Raw genomic sequence first — 25,566 nt, forward strand, 5'->3', positions numbered from 1 at the left:
TGTGTTGGTGGGGGAGGGTGGATAAGTGAAGGATGCCCTTGATCCCCCTGGTCTGGGTTTCCCTGGGTTGGCCAAAGGGCCTAGAGGACTCAGAAACTAGGACAGGGTGGGAGGCTGGCCTGGGGGTCCATGACTAGGTTGAGTGGGAGGCAGCTTCAGTCCCCCATTTCTCGATAACATCTGGGAGCCCCAGGTACCTGGTTGTGAGCCAGGCACTTTGCACCCCCAGAGAACCAGTGAGTGGTCGGTGCAGGGGGACCAGGAATGGGGTGACACTTGGAGAGACGTTTGCCTGGGGGACAGGGGAAGAGGAAATGTTGGAGCAGGATGTCAGTGATCACAGGCAAAGGGCAGTATAGTGGAGGGTGACAAAATAGCTGTATGCAGAGAAGGGGTGTTCCATATTCAAAGGCCATCACTCCTTCTGTTTTGTCCCCCAATTCTTGGGTTTCAAGAAGCCATGTTGGCCAGCCCTTGGGTCTGTTGTTGCTGTCAGTACATGACAGGTTGATCCAGAATAAGATTGCTATCATCCATGACTTGATCATGCATGGGAGGGCCAACCTGGCGTGCATCACATTTTCTGTTTTCATTATAAAAATCCTCAACAGTGAGCTATCACCCATTAAAAGAAACCTTAAAGGTCATGAGAAGTAATACTTTCACTCTATTCAGTGCTCACCAAACTTCCTTTGCAGGTATACTTTAAGAAGGATGTTGACAAATTAGAATGGGAACGGATTCCCTGGAAGACTGTGAAGATAGTTGTGAGGCTGGAAAATAACTCTTATGAAGAGAGGTTGATGGAATTGAGTTGATGTTTAGCATGGAGAATCCAGTCTAGGGGATACAACCACACTCTCCTTAAAATATCTGAAGAGTGTCACATGGGAAGAGACAAAAAATATTTTTTTTCTTTTGCCCCAGGACAAAGCACGATTTAAAGACCTTAAGTTACTGGGGTAGTGGGAGGGAGATTTTAGTTGAATATTAGTGATGAGGGAAGGCATTCCTAATTGGATGTCTGCAAGTCTATGCTATTTTCATGTTCATTGCTGACTTGATCCTGATCTGTATCACTTGTGCTTGAGGCCTTCCAATGACCTCTTGTGTGAGGGAAGATATGTCTTGAATATGTTCTTGTTGTTCTTCACTTCAATGTTGTTCTTCACTTCAATCAATGCCTGTTCTTAACTTTCATTCACATAATTGGCCAGCGCATGTATCTCCTCTTCCACTGTTTGTTGTATTTGCAGTAAGCCTCTGCCACCAGATCTCCGGGGAATGTATAATCTATCAGTATCACTGCATGGGTGTAAGGCATGGTGCATTGTCATAAGCTTCCAAGTTTTTCTATCCAATGAATCCAGCTCAGCCTGAGTCCAGTTGACGATTCCTGCAGTGTACCTGATGACGGATATGGCCCAGGTGTTGATGGCCTTGATGGTATTCCCGCCATTTAATTTAGATTTCAAAATTTTCCTCTCTGGGTATATTCTCTGCTGACCACAATCTCCACTTGCCCATGCTTGATGTTATCCAGCTGCAAAATGCCCAGGTATTTATAAGCTGTCTCCTGGTTGCACTTGATGAGTTGACCATCAAGCATTTCTATGCCATCACTCTTGGTGATCTTCCTCTTCTTTATTGCCACAGTGGCACACTTTTCCAGGCCAAATTCCATTGTCATGTCTGTGGTGAATATTCAGACTGTGTTCACTAGTGACTGGATTTCTGTGTCTGATCATCTATGTACAGCAAATCATCTATGTACAGCAAATGTGAGATTTTTTTCCCGAGTCTTTGCCCATTTGATATCCCAATGTTGTTTTCTTTCAAATTACTATTAGTGGGATCATGGCAATGATAAACAGTAAGGGTGATAGTGAATCACCTTGGAAAATTCCTCATTTAATGTTGACTGTTCCAAAGTTTGCATTTCCGACTGTCAGTTCAGTTTTCCACTGTTTCATGGCTTTTTCAGTGAATACCGGTACTCAAATGTTTTTGCAGATGCCAATTGTTTCCAAGCATTTCATGATCTAACTATGGGACAATGAATCAAATGTCTTCTTCTAATTGATCCAGACCACATGCAAATTTGTTATTCGATTCTTCCCCTCTTGGGCACCCCCTGTTTTCACTACTATGCTGGAAGTATACTACCAGAAGGGGCTCCCAAGCCAGACAGGTCTCAACTGAGAAACCAGACTAAGAATGTCCAGCAACCCATACAATATGGTGATACAAATGAAAAATTATTATGATTATGATGATGGTGGTGATTTTTACTATCACCATTATATGTACATAACAACACAGCACAAGTGTCTGGAATTCGTCTCTGAATATCAAATCCTTCCCAAGGACCTAGGATATTAGAAGTATTTGTGTAGAATGTGTGCAGTTCCTACAAGTGCTGCTTTCTACAGCATGTGGACTGATGTTCTGTCCAAGTTTAGGCTTTTCAGATGCTTTTCAAGGTTTCTTGGGATTCCTCCTAGAGCACCGACTACTATTGGGATTACTGTTGGTCTTTTTCGCCACAATCGTTCGACTTCAATTTGAAGATCCTTATATTTCATGATCTTTTCCAGCTCTTATTATTATTATACCCCTTTCAGGTATTTTAAGGTAAGTTGTGTTCACCCCTAGCAAATTGGAATGCTAGCCTGACATAACTCATTACAGAATTTTCTTTAAAGTTTATTAAGCATGCTTCATGCAGAAGGCACTGTATACCTGAAGTTTAATTTTAAAGTAGTTAGAATCAACATATTGTTTGACTTTCATTGGCCAAGTAGTGATTTTAACATTGAACTGACCCATTATGGGTGATTGCTTGCCTGATCACAAAGACAAAAGGATGAGTCCAAGCTCAGTATTGAAGTCAGGTTTATTGAATGGTATGTAACCACCCAAACTGATGAGAAACATATTAATAGGCCAATACATCATTCCAAAATTACAGTTTTCAGAGCAGTATTTCACATGAAAGTATTAGATGAGGTTTTAGATATAAAATTTGACAAAGGAACCTTTTGCTTTTGGGGTCAGTAAGGGTTTGTAGCCCATCAGACCAAAGAATGACCAGTATAATAGGAAAGAATCTGTTCTACATGAATGGATAAAAATATAGTTCTGATAAATTGTGTTGTATAATCTTGGCATGAATCAAGCCCTATCATGATTGTACGAACTGGACAATTTCTGTTAAGCATTTAAGACTTTTTTCCCCTATTGCTTTATTAGACTTTTAAAGCCAGAGTTCCTGTCTTGAGGGTAACATTGGGTGAGAGCTTACAAAAAAATTTCAGCTTTCCTGTTATATATAAAATATATTATGTTGGAACTTGAGTATCTATTAGAAGGTGTAATAAAATATTAATTCTTCTTCAGCTGTGATGATTTGCCAGAATCATTTTATTTTTACAGCACTTCTGGTGTGAGCAGTAAAAAGGGAACTATTGTAGGTTCATTCTTTGCTTTCTTAACATTTATACAAAGGAAGATACTTTTTAAAAGAAACTATTTCTGCTAGCAAATCACAAAAGATCCAGGTTCAGAAATTACCTTTGTCACTTCTTGCATCATCATAAACTGATCCTTCATTAAAAATGAGATATTTTGAAAACGTAAGATTTTCGTTGGGTCTAGGTCAACAAAAAACAGAAAAGATTTTCTTAAGAGTGTTATATCATGTAGCTGAATCTTTTTGTGAATTGTGAAGCTTTGTGTATGCCTACCAATCACACAGCATGTCACAAAGTCAGTTCAGTTTTTCTCATTGATTTGGTTTTGAATGTTCTTTGGAGCTGAACTGATAATTTGTTTACAAAGTTACAGTTCAATTTGTAAACCAAAATTAATTAATTAAAAATAAAATATCCTCCAGAAATTGATATTGCCTTCAGCAGTACAGGAAATGACTATTGGGGTGACATTGCCAATGACCTGTGGTCATCTCTTAAGCACGATAAACTTGCCTTTGTATCTCAGCGACTTAGAGCAAGTTAGGATGGACTTGTTGGTACACAAAAGAACCCTTTGTGGCATTCTTCTTTAAAGCACAAATACCATAAATAGTTGTAGATAGTAATTAGATAGAAGACGGCTGTCTCTCTCTCTCTCCCTTTTTTTTTTTTTTTGGCTACAGGTAGAAAGAGAGATCTTATCGGACTAAATTTCTCACCTGCCTAGGGCAAGCATAATTAGATGTAAGCAAATTTAATGGAGCTTGTATGCTCTGGGGCCTTTCTGCAGTACCTTAATAATTGTGTGCTTTATTAAAGTAGGTTTAAGGTATGGAGCTGCTGAACATATCAAGTGGCAAAGAAGTTAAGGTGTGGGTTACCACTTTACCTTTTAGATGAATAATCAAAGCGCTTTTAAGCTAAATTGCAGTAAATGTGTTTGGAATAACACATTTAAAAGTCTGAAGGATAATGCATTAGATGGCACATTGCGCAGATGTTAAAGGGATAAGCAAATATGTAACACGAGCTTGACATTCATCAACACTGGCATGCTCACACAACCTCCTATAGCTCTGTTTTCCATTAGTTTAATGATGTCTGTAGGAAGGCGTAAAAACTACAGACAATGCATAATTGTACAATGCACATTAATTCTAGTACACTTTTCTAAATCCATCTTTACAAATTAATATTAGGTGAAGGTAAGTTTTGCTTCAGAAGGGTAATGTTTTTCCTTCAGGCTTTTCTTAACCAGAATTAAGAAGAAAGAGGAGGAGGAGGAGGAGGAGGAGTTTGGATTTATATCCCCCCTTTCTCTCCTGCAGGAGACTCAAAGGGGCTTACAATCTCCTTGCCCTTCCCCCCTCACAACAAACACCCTGTGAAGTAGGTGGGGCTGAGAGATCTCCGAGAAGCTGTGACTAGCCCAAGGTCACCCAGCTGGCGTGTGTGCGAGTGTACAGGCTAATCTGAATTCCCAAGATAAGCCTCCACAGCTCAGGCGGCAGAGCTGGGAATCAAACCCGGTTCCTCCAGATTACATACACGAGCTCTTAACCTCCTACACCACTGTGGCAGAGCTGGGAATCAAACCCAGTTCCTCCAGATTAGATACACGAGCTCTTAACCTCCTACACCACATCTGTTACTACTTAACCTGTTACTACTTGGCCATCCTCACAAAAAGGAAGTTGGTTTGATGGGAGTGTCAGAGCTGTAAGATATTGGTTGTGTGGGTGGATGTATGTGCTTATACTACTGCCAATATGCTTGCACAGGTAGGGTGCCTTATAATAGGTGCCTCATAATAGGGCTTTTTAATCAAGTTATAGGTCAAGATACTAATGGAAAGGATAGATATACAATCTTAAAGAACCACATCCAAGAGATAAGTTGAACTAGAGCAGGACTAAAAAGCAGCAGGCAACTAAGTAAACAAAAAAGAGAGGATGGCATTCTAATTTCAGTGCAACCTGATGATTCATTTATGTGGTGCTTTTGTTTTCCAAAGTACTCCAAACATATTATCTTCTTGTAATTATTACAATAAACCTACAAGGTAGACTACTAATTTCCATGTTGCATACATGAATACGGAAGCCAAGACTAACATTTGGCTACGCATGGGTATTCATTTGTACTCTTTTTCTAGATGCGTACACATTCTTTGATGGAAATAAATATTATCCCCAAAAAAATCAAATTATTCCCCATTTGTATCCCTTCCCTTCTTGCTCACATCTTAAGCATGCTTTTGCATTGCAAAATTCTGAGATAGTCATTCTACATTAAAGCTGAAATACAGTGTCTTGACATTTTGAAGCATTTAATTTCACAGGGTAGCTCCCCCCACCCCTGCCAATAATACGAGGTGTTTATCACAACTTTTTAAAGAGCATGTGCAAAAGCAGTGCACATATATCTTTCTTTATTCTTCTAATAGTAAGTTATCTTGGAAATTAAAGAAGGCATTTTAATATTGAGCCTTCAGAAAGGCTGTTATCTTCAATAAAATTAGTTTAAATGATTTGGCTTGCATGCGTATCTGATGGATTTTAAAACTATGTTGTAAAATTATGTGGATGCCTGGCATGTTCTGTAGTAAAGGATATCATATTACCTTTCCCCTAGCTTTTTTTAATCCTTGTTTGCCACTCAACCTGCTCATACTACAGTAATTACACTGGTACGCAGGATTTTGTAGCCTTTTCTTGCCCCATGGAATGTAAATGTGTTTGACCTTTCTTTTTCCAGACATATTTCCTCAATATATTCATTCAGTAAAGCAGTTCATTATTAACATTAATCAAAGTGATATTTGTAAGATGTGTTTTGGGAGAAATGGCACTGAAGGAGACACCTTTCAGCTTCCCTCACATTTTCATCTTCTATGTGACATCATTAGCAGAATAAGATAAAAATAACCCAGTGGACTATTGGAACCATTTACAAAGGCACAGATGAGGTAAATTGTGCAGAAGAGGAATAGCGGGATTTAATCTAGAACAGGAAAGTTTAAATGGCTCAAGACAAGTTAAGCCGTGTGGTTGCTATGGCATGAGCCAGCTCTATACAGGCATTTCAGTTTAGACCTGATCAACTACACCAACAATAGCATCAGCTTATCCATTGTCTCTGTGGCAAGGGAAGAGCAAAATGGTGAGCTGATAACAATCAATATTTCTTCTGAAGGGCAGGAGCCAAGCAACTCCTGCAACAGTGGTGGAGCTATTAAAGCTTGCTTCTGGCCAGTATGTTCAAGGAGTTCAGGATTTGGCCAGTATGAGATCCTTCAGATACTTGCCTGAGATTCCTGTTGGTAGAACCATAAACTGGTGAAAGAAGGAATTTGATAGAAGCAATTAACTACAGTGGTTGGACAACTTAAAGCAAAACAGGAAGCAAAGTGATAGCTGTTTGAAGGCTTGGTCACTCTAAAAGTTGATGTAAAAGGAACTGGTCAGTCTTTGAACAATGCAGTTGGAAGACTGTGTAAAAGAATTGTACAGGAGGGCATTTTTGGAAAGGAAATGGGGCTATATCATAACAGGGAGATGTACTGTTTCTGTGGTTGTAGTTGTAATACCATGTTCAAAATTGTATTGTCGAAGGCTTTCATGGCCGGAATCACTAGGGTATTGTGAGGATCCTCTGAAGATGCCAGCCACAGATGCAGGCAAAATGTTAGGAAAACCCAGAAAACCCATACCTTCATTTTCAAAATTGTTTAACATGTCATGTTAATAACTTATGCTTTGTTCAGATGACAGCTCTTCAAAGTTCTAGAATTCGTACTCCTATTACATTGCTTATTAGATGTATCATCACATTGATTAACATTGTGTAATCTGCTTTGAGTCTCAGGGAGAAATGAAGACTATAAATAATGAAAATATGAGTGGTTCTTTGTACCAGTTTTGCTCTTTGGTCAGTTAGATAGGCCAGTTAGATAATCATCTTCCAGTAAAAGTTTGTTTTTTCTCTCACCCCAAAGGTCTGTCGTATGAATAGACTTCATACTTTGAGATTTCCATACTTTAAGGTTTCCATTCTGCCTGTAAATCATAGTGGAATATAACAACTTTTATTCCATAATAATACTTTTATGTTATAAAGCCTTGTATACTTATATGCACAAAAAGTTACAAAAAAGGCTCATGGTTGTTCAATGGTAATTCTGTTCTCCTATTTTAACTCTCTCTGCGACTTATACTTCTTGAGCCTTTTCAATGGGATGAAAGCAGATGGGATGCTATCATAAATACATGCTGGTAATTTGCTTTCCCTTCTATACAAAGTCCTTGCTTTATTACATATGCACATGTCAAAAGAACTTGGAGTCTATATGTGCCTCCTGTGGTTAACCATATTGTCTCCTTCTGTTTTGCCATTTGCTATAGCAAAAATTATTTTTGTTGAAAGGCAATAGAATGAAATCTATGGTAAACATGTGAGCTATTCACCCTAACTTTTCCTTTAAAGTAGGCCATGTGAGTCAGTGGGTGTTATATTTTGCAAACAACATTGATGGGGAAACTTTCCTTTCACTCCCCCTTGAACATCAAAGCTATAGCATTCACCAAGTTTCTTCACAGTGTGGCATGTTGGTAGAGCAGAAAAACTCTGAACAAAATCAGAATGATTGATCTGTCTAGTGTTTTCTGAAGGGGTTTGCTTATATATAGATTTAAGTAAGCATATGTAGACCTTTACAAGTGTTGGCTATTTTTTGACAAAATGAACATATGTGATATAGTTGACTTTTTAAAAACCCAAGTAATTATGAGATTTCATTTCTAGCCACTTTTCTATAGTTTATGCTGTATGTATTGGTACTCTCTATCTTCCTTTGTCTCCCCAGAGAGTGTATTTCTCCAGTCATGTTTTACTTGGCAGATTCCTCTCACATGCTCTATGACATATGGCTTGGATCCTTCCAAAGCAGCCAACATCTATCCCTGATTTCTGAACTTGAGGGTGCAGTGCCATTTCCTCAAGACTAGTGGAGTGCAATAAATTAGTTTAAACCTCCAGGGTACTCACTGGTCAGTAAAAGTTCTGCTGACAGAGGCTGAGGCCACATTTTGTTAATCTCTTTCCATGAAGCCATGCTGTGACACGGATGAAAATTTACCAGTTAGCTAATAATAATCAATTCGTGGAAATATTCACCAGACTTCATTATAGCATAATTCAGTTGATATTCCATCAATGTTGATGTTTGTCCATTGACTTTTTTCATCATTAATAAAAAATGAAATAAAAAGTGGGGAGGCTCGTTTCATTTCACGAAAGCGCCCCAGCCTCACCTTTTCATGATTTCCTTTTCTCCTTCCCACCTGCCAGCCAGCTATACTGTGCTGGTTCTAGGCTCATCCTGCTTGCACAGCAGAGAACTCTCCAAGAATTGCAGAGTGGGAGCACAGTCCTTTCCCTTGTATCCCCCTTCCCACCCCGTTTCCTCTTTTACTCCTCTTTGCTGCCCCCTGTATCCTAACATTTCTCTACTTCTTTTTCTCATTCCCTCTCATTAACCTACCTTTTGTCCCCATCTTCAGCTACATTTTTATTGATTTATTTCATTTATACTCCACTTTTCCTAAGCATCTGGTTAGCCTCCCTGAAAACCCCCTCTACAGCTGCTGGTCTAAGGCGGGCGTTATTTTAAGGCTATTTCATTGTAACTTTGTTATATTTTACTGATGTTTTTATTGGGTTTTTAATTGCTTTTAATTATGTAAGTCGCTTGGAGATGCCAGTATGGGGTGTAAATATAAATAAATAAATAAATAATGGGGGCTCCACGCAGCTTGCATCATTTCCTCCATTTTATCCTCACAAAAACCCTGTGAGGTAGGTTCAGCTAAGGGTGTGTAACTGGCCCCAGGTCACCTAGTGGACACCATGCCAAATAAGGATTTGAACCTGGCTCTCCCTGATCCCAGCCAGAAAGTAACCACTTGACCACACTGGCTTTTGTGGGGCTTGCTGATTTTGAACAATAGCAAGCAGATATTTTTTCGGATGGAGATAGAAGGCACTGTCAGTTTTATACAAGCAGCCAGTTCTTGGTGTCATGGCAATCAGGTGATAGCAAGTTGCATGGTTGTTGTTAGCATTCCTGGTTCTGATTATTCGTCCATCAGAGGCAAAAGATAAAAGGTCCTTCCTCTTACTGGCAGAAACCAAGGATTGAACTAGCAACAAACATAGGGCAAATGTTAAAGCTACAGGCACTGTTTCCGTTATTTCAGGATTTTTACCCCTTGCCCACTGTGTATATGTTTTAGCTTTCAATTTTTTCCTGCAAACTTGGGACTTTGGCCCCAATTTCTCGATTCAAGTGTCCACAGATGGTGCCAGATGGAGAATTAGATATATTGATGATGAAATTTATGAAACTGTGTGGAAGCTGACAAAGAGCCTGTATAGTTCTCAATCTCTGTTTATTCTTTGGATTGTCAATCTAACCTATACCTTTCTTCCCTGGTTCCTGGTCCAAGCCTACTTCATCAGAAACTTATTGTATTGTCAAAGTGTTTCACAGCCAGAATTAACTGACTGTTGTGGATATTCTGAGCTGTGTGGCCATGGTCTGATAGTTTTTGCTCCTAATGTTTCATCCACATCTGTGACTGGCAAGCTCAGAGGCCTCTGAAGATGCCAGTCATAGATGCAGGTAAGAAGTTAGGAGCAAAAACTATTAGACCACAGCTACCTGGAAAACCCGCAACTGCCAGCACCATCAAATCTTGTTCCTTTGTAAGTATGCAAGCTGCTTGGAGCCCCCATTATTTATTTATTTATATTTACACCCCATACTGGCATCACAGTGTGAGGTGACCATTCCATTTGGTCTGATGTAACACTTGCCCTGATGAAACCCAGATAGCCTCACTAAATTGGGTTATTTCCTAAATGGCAAGCATTTTTGGCTTGTGATTCTCTCCTTTTGTATCTTCTCTCCTTTTGCATTTTATAAGGATATTCTCTACAATCTGAAACATCACGACTTTTTGATGCCTTCTGTCAGAGTCCTTCTATCTGTCACATCATCTTATCATCCACCCACAGAATTCTTCATGGTGTTTTCACAACCCATCACCAGACACATTTTGAAAGGACCTGTGCAGTCTTTCTGCTTTTTTGTTGTTCTCCACCTACACAGGACCTGAATTTTGTCCTATTGCAACTGATTTCTGCCGTCTATAGTTTCCAAAAGAACATGGTGCTTCTTTAGCTAAACAGGATGTTCCTCTTCAGAGCTTTTTCAGAATTAATTAAACTAAGCCATTATTTTCTGGTGCCGCCTTTTTCTTCAACAGAGACAAGACTTTGTACACTTGACTTTGACAAAATTAGCTTATTTCAAACAACTTATATATAGATTTTTTTTGTCAGATTGGAGCATTGCCACCTAGAGCAGCACATGGACAGCAACATTTTCCCAGAACAACCTTGCAAAATTGTGCTTAGTTTCTGTTCCTATAGGATTTTCAGTTCCTGTTCCTATAGGGTTTTCAGAGCTGTTTTTTTGGAGACATACCAAAATAATTTATCCATACCTTCAGTTGAACAGACTTTTAAAGTGCCTTATAAGTGGCTGGAGTTATGAAGTGAGAGACATTTTAGTCCTGCAGTCCCTTTTCTATGTTTTCTTTACCCTTCTGAAGTGATCTGTTACTTTTCATCTTGCATTTGTTCTATTGGACAGGGTCTTTCTAAGTTACGATTATTTACCTTTAGTTGAAGAAATGCAGAGCAGCAGCAGTAAGTTGTGGTGGAAAACTAAAAATGGTAGACTTCCAAGTAAAAGCCTGACCACATATTTTGGGGAAGGAAGACATATTTCTCTGTAGCCACTACTGTGGACCTTGTAAAGCAACAACATCTTCAAGATTAATTTGATTCATTTCTTTCTTTCCTTACATCTTGAACAATCACCATTGCTGGGGTTTCTGAGAGGTAGTACCATTAGCTTAGAGCAACAGTAATTGAGGGAAAAAATCTCTGCATTTGAGGAGGAACAGAGGTAGGGGTGAGGCAACTGGATTAGCCCAAATTTGTTTGACACTGCTACTCTAAGGACAGATTTTGTGTAAAAAAAAAAAGGCTTATCTTTTTACCTTTAAATTCTTAGGCTGGCCAGCTGTCAAAATATAGAATTTATCTTCTTCAATGATTAGTCAGCTTAATGGGGTCTGTTATTGTCAGGGCAAAATTGTCTCTGACAGGGACGTAGGTATAGATTTTTTATGGGGGGGTTCTGGGTGGGGCCACACCCCCACCCACCCCTAGGGCATGGCCACGCCTCCCCAAGCCCCGCCCCTGGCCTAGAGCTTATAAAAGCAGCTCTCCGAGGTCAGGGATGGCAGACTCCCCTGCCCCTCCCCTGCCCCTCCCCTCTGGGCAGAGGCATAGAGGGAAAATGGAGCCCAGTGCAAAATCTGAGTTTTGCGCCCCCTTCCCCGGGCAGCCGCTGTGATGCTGGAATTCACCCCCAAACAGCATCACTTTAAATGGTGTTTAAACTAGAGAGCCCAAATTCTCCTTTTAAATCCACCTTAAAGGGAGAATCTGGGGTCCCTAGTTAAACAACATTGCAAGTGATGCTGTTTGGGGGTGGATTATCCCCCACCCCGAAACAGCATCACTTTCAATGCGGCGTAGTGGTTAAGAGCAGGTGCATTCTAATCTGGAGGAACCGGGTTTGATTCCCTGCTCTGCCACTTGAGCTGTGGAGGCTTATCTGGGGAATTCAGACTAGCCTGTGCACTCCCACACACGCCAGCTGGGTGATCTTGGTCTAGTCACAGCTTTTTGGAGCTCTCTCAGCCCCACCCACCTCACAGGGTGTTTGTTGAGAGGGAGCAAGGGCAAGGAGATTGTAAGCCCCTTTGAGTCTTCTACAGGAGAGAAAGGGGGGATATAAAGCCAAACTCTTCTTCTACTTCTAAACTGAGGACCTCAGATTCTCCCTTTAAATCCATGCCAAATGGGGTGGATTTAAAAGGAGAATCTGGGGAAATTAAGAACATAAGAACATAAGAACTAGCCTGCTGGATCAGACCAGAGTCCATCTAGTCCAGCATTCTGCTACTCGCAGTGGCCCACCAGGTGTCTTTGGGAGCTCACATGCAGGATGTGAAAGCAATGGCCTGCTGCTGCTGCTCCTGAGCACCTGGTCTGCTAAGGCATTTGCAATCTGAGATCAAGGAGGATCAAGATTGGTAGCCATAGATTGACTTCTCCTCCATAAATCTGTCCAAGCCCTTTTTAAAGCTATCCAGGTTAGTGGCCATCACCACCTCCTGTGGCAGCATATTCCAAACACCAATCACACGTTGCGTGAAGAAGTGTTTCCTTTTATTAGTCCTAATTCTTCCCCCCAGCATTTTCAATGAATGCCCCCTGGTTCTAGTATTGTGAGAAAGAGAGAAAAATTTCTCTCTGTCAACATTTTCTACCCCATGCATAATTTTGTAGACTTCAATCATATCCCCCCTCAGACGTCTCCTCTCCAAACTAAAGAGTCCCAAACGCTGGGGGGTGCCTGCTATCAGGGGTGCAATTGTTAAGCTAGAAGCACCAAACTTTCAGGGTATCTTTAGGAGTCTCTCCTAAATGATACCACCCAGGTTTGGTGAAGTTTGGTTCCGGGGGTCCAAAGTTATGGACCCTCAAAGGTCTAGCCCCTATCTCCTGTTAGCTCCCATTGGAAACAATGGGGGAAGGGGCGCCCCCTTTGGGAGTCCATAGCTTTGGACTCCCTGGACCAAACTTCACAAAACCCAGGTAGTATCATCAGGAGAGTCCCCCAAACAATCCCTGAAAGTTTGGTGCTGCTAACCCAAACAATACGCCCCCTACAGGCCAAAAACTGAAAAAGCACTAAAATGTTTTTAAAACCCACAAACGGAGGGGCGGAGCTTCGGACATGAATGGGGTGGGTTCAAACCAAAGAACCCCCCCTTACCTACGTCCATGATCTCTGACAACCTGACAACATTTTATTACTTAAAAACTGTTACGGTTGAACAGCAGCATACTATGGTTGTAATTCAGTGTCTTTAATTTTCAATATGCCCCCATCTGCAGATACTTTAAATCCACAGGTTGGGACCTTGTACAAACATTTTCCTACAGACTTGGGGAGAGTGTCCCAGATTTGCAGAAAAATGTGAAACGTGGGGGAAAATGGAGGGATGATAGTGAAATCCCCCAGTGTCTAGTGGCTGGCCCAGGGAGGAACAAGAGATATGGAGTCTCTACCCCCAGCAAGTTTGCCATTAATTTTATAAACTTCTATCCTGTCTCACCTTAACCACCCTTTTTCTGGTCTGAAAAGTCTTAAACTCTCTAGGCTTTCCTCAGAGGAAAGGTGTTCTGACCACAATCATCTTGGTTGCACAAATGAAGTTCAGCATGGTTTACTTTACACTTAAGCACATTGAACTTAATTTGCTATGTGCCTGCCCACACACCCATTGTGTGTGCCTGCCCACACACCCATTTTAAGAAGAAGAGTCTCAAAGTGGCTTACAGACTCCTTCCCTTCCTCTTCCTACAACAGACATCTTGTGAGATAGATGGGACTGAGAGAGTTCTGAAGAACTGTAATTAACCCAATTAACCAGCAAGTTTCATGTGTAGAAGCAGGGAAGCAAATCCATTCCACCAAATAAGAGTCCACTGCTCATGTGGAGGAGTGAGGAATCTAACCTGGTTCTTCAGATTAGAGTCCACCGTTCTTAACATCTGCCTTGGTTTCTAACTTCCAGAATAATTTAGTATCATCTGCAAACTTGGATTCTACATTGCTGACCCTCATTTCCAACCTGACCTTGTGGGAGCTCACTGCTCAGTTCCCTCAGTTGCAAGGAGTGTTCATTTATCCCTACTCTCTGCTTCCTGCCATTTAACCAGTTTTTGAGTTTGAGTTTTGAGTTTGAGTAACCCATTTTGCTATCACTTGCAACTGTTGGGTAAATTATCAAGTACATGGCTAGAAAACAGTCGCTTCTTGCTGGCTATGTGAGTGTGCAGTTCTTGCTTGATTTATAAAGGGGCAGCCGAAGTAACTTTTTTTCACAGGTACTGCTCTCAAATCCAGTGAAGTACTGCATGAGATCAGAACCTAATAACCTGTTCCTTGCCATAATCACTCAAACTTATACTTCATTCCTTCTCCTCTGTGATTTAACTTAAACAAAATATTCGTAGACTTCCGTGCCAGCCTTTAGAATGTTTCAAGAATCTTATAGTTACAGCTATTTATTTACCAAATCTCTTAACAGATTGTATAAATAAGTATGTATTTAGAAACCTTGAATGCTACCTCTCCAGAGACCTGCTTGAGGCAACTTTTGAGATGTTTCAAAAATAGATGTAAATATGGATAAAAATATTTTTTAAATCAGGCAGACTAGAAATTGCATTTCATATTCTTTATGCCAGTGGTTCTCATTCTGTGGTTGACAGAGAGCCACATTTACAGTTTCCATCAGCTGAAAAAGCCGCAAATATACTATCCCTGGTGTATGACCCACATCTCAAAGAAGCTTGCAACTTATTTGTTAACTCTGACATCAGCTGTTTCAAGGTGGGAACTACTTGCCAACCACAAGCCCTACTGAGCAAGAACCTGCATACTTCCATGAAACATAGGTAGGTTCCACATTGGCGTGTGGTGTTCAGAAGAACACCAGGTGGCATGTCAAAGAGCCACATGTTGCTGTTAAGCCACTGTGTGAATACCACTGCTTTGTATTACTGGTCCCTTTGCAAACTGATTTTTCAGTAGAACTCCAGGTCATGGGAATTTTGTACCATTAACTTTACATGGGGCTGTTAAACCATGTTTTATACCTTTTAAGATGTTGCTCCTTACTGGGAACTGGAATTGTCTTAAAGAAATAAAGCTTTGCTTTCTTTCTTGACAGTGCATAATAAATTGACTGATATAATTCATTTGGCGAGTTGAAAAATGTACTGAAAATAATGGGGCATAACATGCTAGGGTTAACATTTATTCATAGATGATGCAATTAAATAAAATGGGCATTAACTTCAAGGTCAGTCAGAAAAGTAATAAAACTGAATATTTTAATTGAATCATAATTGCTTCCCCTTGATACATGCAAGTCAAGTAAAATAGATGTCAGCGCTGCAAATTATGATTCTTCCTCCTAATTAATTTCCTAATTCTGCAAGGAGGTTTTCAAATGCCCAGTCTTGTGGGTTTATCCATCCATCCAGATTTTCTTCTCCTTCCTCCTTTCCCTTCACCCCTACTGACCCTATAGAGGAAAAAAATGCAGTGTGATTAATTTTATTGTTGTTTCTCTTGCTTTATTTGTCTAAGATCCATCATTAAGAAGAGCAAAAATATCAATAATTAAAACATAAGTAAGATTCTGTAATTTTTATCATTAATATTGTGAACTCTCATTTTTCAGTAAGTAGAATTTATAACAATAATGCAGGGGTGTCAAACTCAATTGCGGGGGGGGGGGGGGAAACTCAAAGGACACTTCAGGTCGTGGGCCAAACAGGATAAACATTTATTGAACAGACTGAAACTGAACGTTTTTTGAACATTAATCTACATCGAAACACAGGATATCATTCCAAAATAAACTTAAACTTAAAATAGTTTGCTCTCCATAAAAGTAAAAGTTACATCATAAATGTTACAGTAAAAGTTACATCTTTGCTCTTATGCCATTTTGTCAGAGCCTGATGCTTGCCATCTTTTCTTGGCAACAAGCTCGTTTATGTTTGGGGTTAGGTTCTGTGTTGTGGAGATTCTCAGGATGAACTGCAGGTGTTCATCAGTGAGACAACTCCTGTGTGATGTGCTTTTAATCATCTTCATAAAAAAACCTAATAGCTCCTTTTCTAATTGTGCCACTATTGCACATGGGTGAAATTTGGTCAAGAAATTGTCTAAAGCTGTCTATTAACAGTAAGAGTGGGGTGTTTATCAAACACTAGCCATTTGCTTTAACATCTCCATGCCAAACAGAACTATATTGAGTGCCGTTTCCCTTCTACAAACTTGATTCAAGTCAGTGGGAGATGACCAGGGGGGGGGGGGGGATGGGAGGGCAGGCAGGCAGGCAAGTGGTCCCAGTTTTGCAACCGAGCTCAGTTGCAAAACCAGGACCGCTTGCCTGCCTACCTGCCCTCCCATCCCCCCGGTCATCTCCCACTGACTTGAATCGAGTTTGCAACATTACCATAAGAACCGAATGCTATGCAACACGCAACAAAACCCCAACGCCTCCCACCTTCTATCTTCTGTTCTCCCCTAGTTGCAGTCTGGTGCACAAGCCTCTCTGGAGATTGCTTGCCAACTTCCTGGAGGAGAAAAAATTATTTCAGCCTATCTTAGGGACTTTGGTCTGAGTTTGTCCTCAGAGCCTCTGTGCAGGGAGGGAGGGGACGGAGCAGCCCGCCCAGCACCACCACCCCCGCGCCTGGCCTGCCTGCTTAGCTGAGTTGCCTCCTCCTTTGTCCCTCTCTGCAGGCTGCAAACTTCACGCTCCCACCGTTGGTTTGAGTAGGTACAAGTGGCTCCCTCGGCTGCAGCCTTTTCCCGACTGCTCTTCCCCAGGTCCCATGCTGCCCACGCACACTGTGGACCCTCCCCCTCTGTCTCCCCACCCCTTGGGCAGCAACCTGAGCACACCCTGGGGGCTAGCCGGGCCAGACAATGGGACTTTAAGTATGTGTTAACGAGGGCCAGATATAATTATATGGAGGGCCCGCTGGCCTTGAGTTTGACACATCTGCAATAATGATTTTAAATGGACTGAATGGATTTCCAGTAACAGAGCCTTGTAAGGCTATTCTGCATATAATCTCAGCTCAGAAGTGTGAGCCCAAAAGTGTTCCTGTTGGAAGAAAATAATAACATTAAAATTATATTACTTTTTTTTAAAACTAAATTTACTGAAAAAAATATTCAGAGAAAGAACTTTGAAGCATATCCTAGAGATAAGAAAAGTTCAGAAAAGTAAAATGATCAAGGGGTTCAAGCATTTTCAACATAGAAAGCTAAGGGGAGAGAAAGATGACCAATGTGGAACAAACTGAAAGGCAACAGTGAGTATGGATGTTGACTTGTCCATTGACTCCCACCTAGGAAGACTGGACGGGGAGCTAGGTTCGGTGCCAGTATCAGGTCCTCATGGGAACAACCAGATGGAGGAGGGGATGTCTGGCATCGCCTCTGGGGTCTGGGTCCCCATTGCCTGGCAAGGGCAACTGGCTGTTGAGGTTGGCTGATGTTTCTGAGCCAGCCCCACACACCTGTGAGGATGGGCCTGCAAGGATGCCATCACTCACATTGGCACCTGTGTGGTGTGATGGGGTGTCACAGACAGTGGGGGCAGGAATCTGCCCCAGCTGGATCAAGTGACCTATCCCTCTCACCATTAAGGACATTGACACCATGACAGCTAACCACAATGGCAGGAATGATTCTCCACATGGTGCCCTCTGTTTATGCCTCCCTATGTTGTGGAAGTCTGTCACATCCACCTTCTGTTGGCTCTGTATGTGTGGGTCACTATTTGCTGTAGAGGGAGATAGTGCTGCTGCTAGTACAGGGAATGGATCATCACTCTTTGTGTCTCAGATAGCACCTGCCTGGACCTATTCCAACTAAACAGAGCCCAGTGAGAGCCCAGAAGAAGCCACTGCAGAATAGACAGTATTGTCCTTGAGAAACCAAAGATCTTCCTTGGCCTGAAGCAGCAAGCTTCATGTACTCATAAAGCCTAGAACTGTCACCTTGAATTGCCTTTAGGAAGGCATATATTTCATTTATAATTCACATGGTTTGTGTATACATCAGTTTCTAAATTCAATCTTTGGCATCAAATACTAGTACATTGTTTACACTGAATTGTTTCATGTAAATTGTTGGGCATGGCTGCCTGTATAGTACCCATGGACTGTTTTCGTGGTCATAAATAGGTACTGCCCATGTTCCCTTTTGCCTTGATGAAATTTCTCTGAATGGAAAGTAGGCAGGGAAACAATGCATTTTCCAGTTGATGTGCATGGCAAAGGAAATGAACCTTTTTTTCCCAAGGATGAAAATCAGTTGTTCAAAGGGAATAAGTGAGTGAGTCCTGACTAAGAACATTTATGTTTGTCTCAATAGTATTTTTTGATATACAGGAACTGGCTTCCAAAGCACCAGTTTTCTTTCTTTTTTTTAAAGTAAACTTTGACACCCTTGCAGTACTTTGTTCTCTAAAATATATTTTAACGTCTCTTGGCAGGTTTAGATCCAGATAAACATCTAGGAAAAACATTGGACGAAATGGAACCTTATCTTTTAGAAGTAAGTATTATCTGAAGAATACTCAAAACATTCAGTGCTTCAGGAAAGAAAACATGTAGTAAGTCTATGTGGAAGAAATCAGCAACAATCTTTTTTTAGATTTATTTTTTCTACAAACTTGAGGCATTTTTCAGGTTTGTAGATAGATTTGTCTTGTTTTTTTTCATGGCTCTGGTCTCCAAATATAAGTATCCACACATGGAGAATTAGATTGATGTTCTGAAACTACTTGGGTTGTGCACAAAAAGGTTGATTTGAAACTGAGGCTGTTTCTGCACATGTGTAAAATCGCCCCCTAGGGACAGTGAAAACACCATCCCTGGGGCACTGTTCGCACAGCTGGTGCTGCTGCATTGCAGCAGCGCCACGCTTGCCCCCCCCCACGCGATGTCTTCCTGCCGGCGTGTTGCGAAGTGCACCAGCATGAGGGCGCCGCTTTTGGCCCCTCTGGTTTCCCATTCACCTACCTCTCCTCCCTACACAACTCTGGACGGCTGGAGGGACATGCCTACACTGCTCTCCAACCCAGTCGGAGGGCAGTGTGGGCATATCCCTCCAGCTGTCCAGAGCTATGCAGTGAGGAGAGGTAGGTGAACGGGATGACCTGTGGGCGGCTCCATGTGGAGCTGCCTCTGCAGGTCACCGCAGCCTTGGTGCTGCCCGCATGAAACTGTGCAAATGGTCTCGTGCATCCACCAGCATGACTTATGCCGGTGGAGAGCCGTTTCCTGCCGCTGTGCAGAAATGGCCTGAATTTGAGCATCCCCTTCCTAGACTTAGCCATCAAAGACCTCCATCATCCTTCCCCATACCTGTACTTGTCTACCTCCCCAGTGACACAGGGGCCTCTTATGCTTGGTTGGTTGATGTAGATTTTGCAGTGAGACCTTGGTTTGGTTGTCCTCACTGCCAGGGTTGAGGTGGGTAGCTATTTCATCCTGCTATGCCGATTTGTAATAGAACAATGACAACAGTAACTGAGATCTACTATTTGATGTAGGTATCTCAGCTGTTCTGAAGTCACTTAATACAGTAGTATGAAGACTTTTTCAGGACAGGTAAATACTCATTTTTGGTGGATTGTGTGCAGTGGGTTTTTTGGCTATGAAGTCAGTGAAGATAAATATTTTACTAGCTATTTAGCTAGCTTTGTAGCTTAATGTAACTGAAATATAAACACCAGCTGCAGAGGAACTTAAGGCTATAGTTCTAAAAATATTTCCTTTGAATTCTATCAGGGGGTGGTGTATGTATGTCAGAAAGTGAGACTGCTGCATCAAAAGAAAATGGGCCAATTTCAGCAAATGTCCTTCGTTTTTGCCATTTTGTCAACCCCTAGCTTGTTTAAGCACAAAAATAGCTGCCTTAAAGTCTCATATACACTTAATAAAGGGGAATTCATCCTTCGTATCTGAATTTGTTCCATGCCTGGTTAACTCGTGGTTGATGATCTGCAATTAGGTCTATTTTTAAAATATTGTTAACTGCAGCATTATGGAACTAAATTGGGTGGATTAGCAGACAGAGGAGGTTAATCCTGCTTCCGTTGGTGGTTTTCCTGTTTTAAAAGGTCTCCTAAAAACTGCTATTCATCCTATATGGTACCTATATATTTCCTATTTGGATCAAATAGCAGTTTTTTGGGGGAGCAAGTGATAGGGACCAGTTGATTGAAGATGTAACATTCTTTATTTTTGTAGCCACAGTCTAGTCCATGGTTCCTGCTAACACCACCCTTCCTAAAAGCATAGAAGATACAATCACCACTGTTGTCTTGTCTGGTTCGTCCATGAGGCACTCTGATTTTTTAAAATTAAAATTAGATGCATGCTCAGAACAGAGATTTCTGCAGAAGAGCAAGGGGATTCCCCAAGGGAATAATCAATTCTCGCAGGTTTCTAAATTGCTTCTTGTTAGAAAATTCAGTAATTCCTTAGAGCAAAGTGGATGTCCCCAATTACGATCCCAGAAGCAGAGAAAGGAAGAGTTTTTACATACTGGGAACTGAGAAATGCAGAGAAATATGAGAAAAAGACAAAAAAAATGTGGTGAGAACTGAATTTGAGATGTGAAGGCCTGGAAAAAGTCAAGAAAAAATACTTCCCATTTTGCTTTCTTAGAGAAAATTTTAAGAATTTGGGGGAAAACTGGGTTTAAAAAAAAGCTTGTGAAATGCTTTTCATTTTGGAATGAGTGAATTTTTTAAAAAGACATGACTTTATTCAAAGTGTGGAATTAATGTAATACAGTCTACAGTATTGATATAATGTAGATACACACAGTATTTTCAGTATTGTATTATTTATATGTGACTAATTTTGTCCACTATTGCAGCTGTCTCTCTCTTTAGTTTTGCCTGTATTTGCAATTTTTCTTAGAGAAAACGAAAGCATTTATGTTTGGAAACTTGATCAATCTGCCAAGTAGTAAAAAATTTTTCAAGGGAAAAAGGATTAGGGGGTGTCAATTTTTTTCCCCACGGCTTCAAAATTTCCTTACATTTTGCATCTCTGGTCTGAAGTCAGAGAATGATATGAGCAGTAAAGAGTGCACAAGAAGGAAAGGACTTAGATAGATCAAGATATTCTGGAGATCTGGAGATGATATTTGGAGTGTGTATGAAATTTCAAACTTTTTTCATCTTCCCATGGTTCTTTGTGGGTTCCCAAGCTGATGCTACACTCAGAGAGAGCAGCTTGGAAGGCAATTTGGAGAGGCAAGAATCGAACTTCCCAGGACCTGGAATCATTCAATGTATTTACATCTCTTTCATCACACTAATGTCTCCCAAGACATGCTTTAGAATGTTTCTGTATGACTGATAGTAAACTGGAAGACTCAGGAGCTGGAATCTTTTATAACCCATGAAAAAGTGAGTGCATGCTCCTAAGAAAGTAGTAAAAGCTTGTGAGGGAGGTGTTGTTGGTAAGTGGTAGAGGTTCTTTTTGGTGTGAAGAAGGTCCCAAGTTCATTCTAGTTAAAAAGATCAGGTAGTATGCAGAGGCGTAGTGGGGCAAAATGGCGCCCAGGGCAAAATGGTGGCCCCCGCACCCCTTGGTAGCTACGTTCCCTTTTTGCCCCCCCCCCATGTCCCATGGTAGCTACATCCCCCACACCCATTTACCTGAGCCGGCACCACGCAGCCCAGGCTCCAGTGGGGGTGGTGGGCCTGGCTGGCTGACTGCTGCATGCAGCCCAGGCTCCAGCATCTGGATCAGCCGATGGCCCAGCCAGCCTGCCCCCTCTTGCTCAGCCTGACCTGTCTGTGTGTGTGGTGGGTGGTCAGAAGCATGGGGGGGCATTTTCCACCCCCCCATGTGACTCACCATGGGGTGTCTGAGGTGTTTGTCCCTGGATGTTCTCAATATAGCTATGCAACTGGTAGTGTGCGATGTGAAAGGGAGAGGCTGAAGAACTATTGCTAATCTGGGTAGACAATACTGACCTCAATGGACTAGTGGTCTGATTTCAGTGTAAGACAGAACTTGGACAGGATAATGCTGCTGCAGTTGTCTTGTTTGTAGGCTTTCTAGAGACTCCTGGTTGGTCACTGTATGAATAGCCTTCTGGACTTGAAGGGCCTTGGTCAGATCCAGCATGGCATTTCTTATGTGAGCTATACTAGTCACTGCTTTGAAAGGGCTATCTAAGATCTGTATAGTAGTAAAGGCACTTCCATGCTAGTGTATTGTTTGCCTTAAGAGTTAAACTTAAGATTTAGACATACCAATGAATAGCATAACTAGCAAATATAATGATGTGAGACAGTTTTATGTTGCTTTGGCAGCAGCTGCCGTTATGGTACAAAGATCTTCACTGTGAGATTGAGGCTAATCTGTGGCAACCACTTTCTAGTGAACTGCCTCTGGCAGGAGCCATTTTGAAGCAGCCACTTTCTGGCTGCACACACCATACTGTGTCTGAATTCCAACAGTGCCTTCAGACTCAAAAAGGTTGGGGACCCCGGTTCTAGGCGGACAAACATGTGAAATTGTCATTGATGTTCTGGTGAACAGCATACCTTCTGGAGGTCCATTATTATATTTTGAAGGTAGAATTGGAATAACATTGCCTATTTTCTGTGGAGCTGGATCAACTTCTGGAACACTGTAGAACATGTATTTTGTTTGGAACTTTTGGTATATCTGTTATCTTACCTTCCTACATTTTGTGCAATGGAAGGCAAGGGTGTGCACCCAATCACTTGGGGAAAAAATCACAACAGTTCCAAAGATGCAGTCACTGAGAAGCTTGGATGTTCTAACAATGATCAAAAGCACACACTTGGAAACTCTTTGATGTTGAGGTCCAGGAAGGATTTGTAGCACCAAAAAGACAATATTGGAACCAGCAATTCAGAAATAACTTGTAAACAATACTGCTTTTTCTACTGTTATATACTTAGTGATGACATCTATGGGGGGAACAACTACGTACTTTGTTGTTCCCAATATAGCTAAGCTAGAAAAGGCTTTTGTAGCTATCCTTACTGGAATGGGGGTCGGCGATCTCAAACAGCTTTTCAGCAGTAGATTTTTGCAGGAAGTAGAATAAGCTGTCTCGACGAAACTGTTTTGTAAGTTGTCCATTCTTATTTCATAAGCATTAATTATTCTTGATAGATTTGTCCTACAAGAACATTACAGCAGCTTCTGACAGGTGGAGCTATTTCTTAAGTCAGCAGTGTGAGTTTTGGAAGTGAAAACTTGATTAAGTGAATGTTTTTGTGTGTGGGGTGTGTGTCTCATTAAAAGGAAAATATCTTTGATAATGTCGGCTCAGGAGAAAAAGCATGATGTGATATTTATTTAAAAATAAGATTTCAATTTATTATCTAGAATGAGTAAATAAAGATTACTTAATTGTATGGCAGATAACATCTTCATTTCTTTGTATATTTTCCCCCGACAGTGAAATGGTTGAAGGGGATTGAAAGCAAAGTATCCACCTAGTAGATGAAAAATCTTATACAGTTCAACAAATGAATAAAGTTCAGACAAATTTGTTCCTGCATTTAAATGCCATATCAAGCTTCTGTCTCTGTGATGCTGCATCAGTGTCAGGTGGGAGCCTGGCATCAGGGGACCCTGTCTGCAACTGGGAGGGCGAGCAAGGAGTCTAGCTGAAACAAGGAGGGGTGCCCAGGCCAGATGGCTGCTTATCTCATCCTTTGACCGTGGAGTTCTGCCTCACCATTTCACAGCTTTCCTTTGTAGTTGGGTAGCGTGGGAAGATGGGAGGGGGGATGAGCATTGGGGGATTGATATATCAGGGAAAAGACCATTTAGAATTGGCTTTTCATTTCTAGCCACTGATGCTTTCCAATAAAGTCTTTTGAACCAACGATTTCAAAGTCTTGTTTGGTTTCAGATCCAGGGCTTCTAGTCATGCATCCTAGGTGATTACTTCTGTGCCACTAATTTAGGACTTAACTTGAAGCAGTATGCATTGGAGTCTACCCTTCACATTCTTGTTGCCAGAGTTTAGATTTTCCCTGTGAGGCAATGAAGAATGTGTGTTGAATATCTTTCTCTTTAAGAACTAACACATCTGAAATTAGGGGTAAATATCCCAGGGCATGATTTGAAATTCAGGTAGACTTGATCTTTGCCAGACAATGACGCATATAACATGAAATATCCAAACACACTGAACAATATTGCATCTTTTCCCAGCTTTAATTATTCTACCAGACCTCTCACCTTTTCCTGATTTTGTGCTAGAAAGAACTCTAAGCTTGTCCTGTAGCAGTTTGTGGAGATCAAGGTGATCAAACAGAGTGTAGCACCTGTGGCCCTATTTTATGCTTCTGTTCATTTTGAACATATACATATGTGAAGCATGGTTATGGGCATAATAAATATCATAAATGGATGATGTTTTGTTCAAGGGTGCAGCAGAAATCATAAGCAGATCCTCAGTTTATCCTATGTACACTTTTGATGTCAAGGGCCTCTTCACTCATGCAGAAGGCTTATTATGCAATATGTGGTTGTTGTTCCTCAAACAAGGAATTCAGAGAAGATCCTGGATATGTGATTTTTATTCTGCAGAGGACTGCAAGCTTTGCTACTAATGGGTAAAAGTGAAGGGAATTAAAAATCATATACTGAAATTTCTCGAGCAGTGTAAGAAGCTGATTCACTTAAACGACTTTCTGCATAGAATATGTCACCCTTATGGTTGCACTATAACTGGCCATTATGCTATTGTTTCCATGACCCAAATCACATGTGCATTGTACAGCGCAGGAAGGTTAGGATGTGGCTGTAAATCAGCCTTCTCACATGGCAATCATTAGATTAAGAAACTTGGTGCAAGTGCTTTTAAATCTGCCTATTTTCATGACATACCTGTCTTTCAAACAGTTTTTCTGTTTTTCTCATATGCACATCATGGCCTTATTATGTGATTCTGTTCAACTGAAGACACCAATATGTCTGTGTGAGAGGATGAGTAGCACCTTACTAGATAATACTTACAGCATCTCCTGTGAATGCTGCAGTTCCTTCTGTGTTTCTCTCTCTTTATAAAACAGTTTCTTTCTATGACAATGTTTTTGCCTATTTTTTCCAGCTTTCTAAGAACTATGGGGTCCATATCTGTGGAGAAGGTGGAGAATATGAAACATTCACACTGGATTGCCCTCTATTTAAGAAGAAAATAGTTGTGTAAGGAACTGCACCTTCCCTTCCCTTTTAAATTTTAGCACTGAGAATGTATTAACATTTA

The 25,566-nt window shown here is 41.1% G+C and overlaps 1 protein-coding gene across 3 annotated transcripts in view; it reads left to right on the forward strand.

Annotated features, from left to right (window-relative positions):
- Positions 1 to 25,566, forward strand: part of DPH6 (diphthamine biosynthesis 6) — a 273,005-nt gene that overhangs the window by 69,443 nt on the left and 177,996 nt on the right. For all 3 annotated transcript variants that reach the window (XR_007243639.1, XM_048486218.1, XM_048486219.1), the window contains exons 6-7: positions 18,773 to 18,834; positions 25,411 to 25,505. Coding sequence is in view for 2 of the 3 variants with exons in the window: in XM_048486218.1 (XP_048342175.1) it covers positions 18,773 to 18,834; positions 25,411 to 25,505 (157 nt within the window). In the remaining variant the exon portion in view is untranslated. The remainder of the gene's footprint in view (positions 1 to 18,772; positions 18,835 to 25,410; positions 25,506 to 25,566) is intronic.

The sequence above is a fragment of the Sphaerodactylus townsendi genome, linkage group LG02, assembly GCF_021028975.2.
Source record: "Sphaerodactylus townsendi isolate TG3544 linkage group LG02, MPM_Stown_v2.3, whole genome shotgun sequence".
NCBI classification, from domain to species: Eukaryota; Metazoa; Chordata; class Lepidosauria; order Squamata; family Sphaerodactylidae; genus Sphaerodactylus; species Sphaerodactylus townsendi.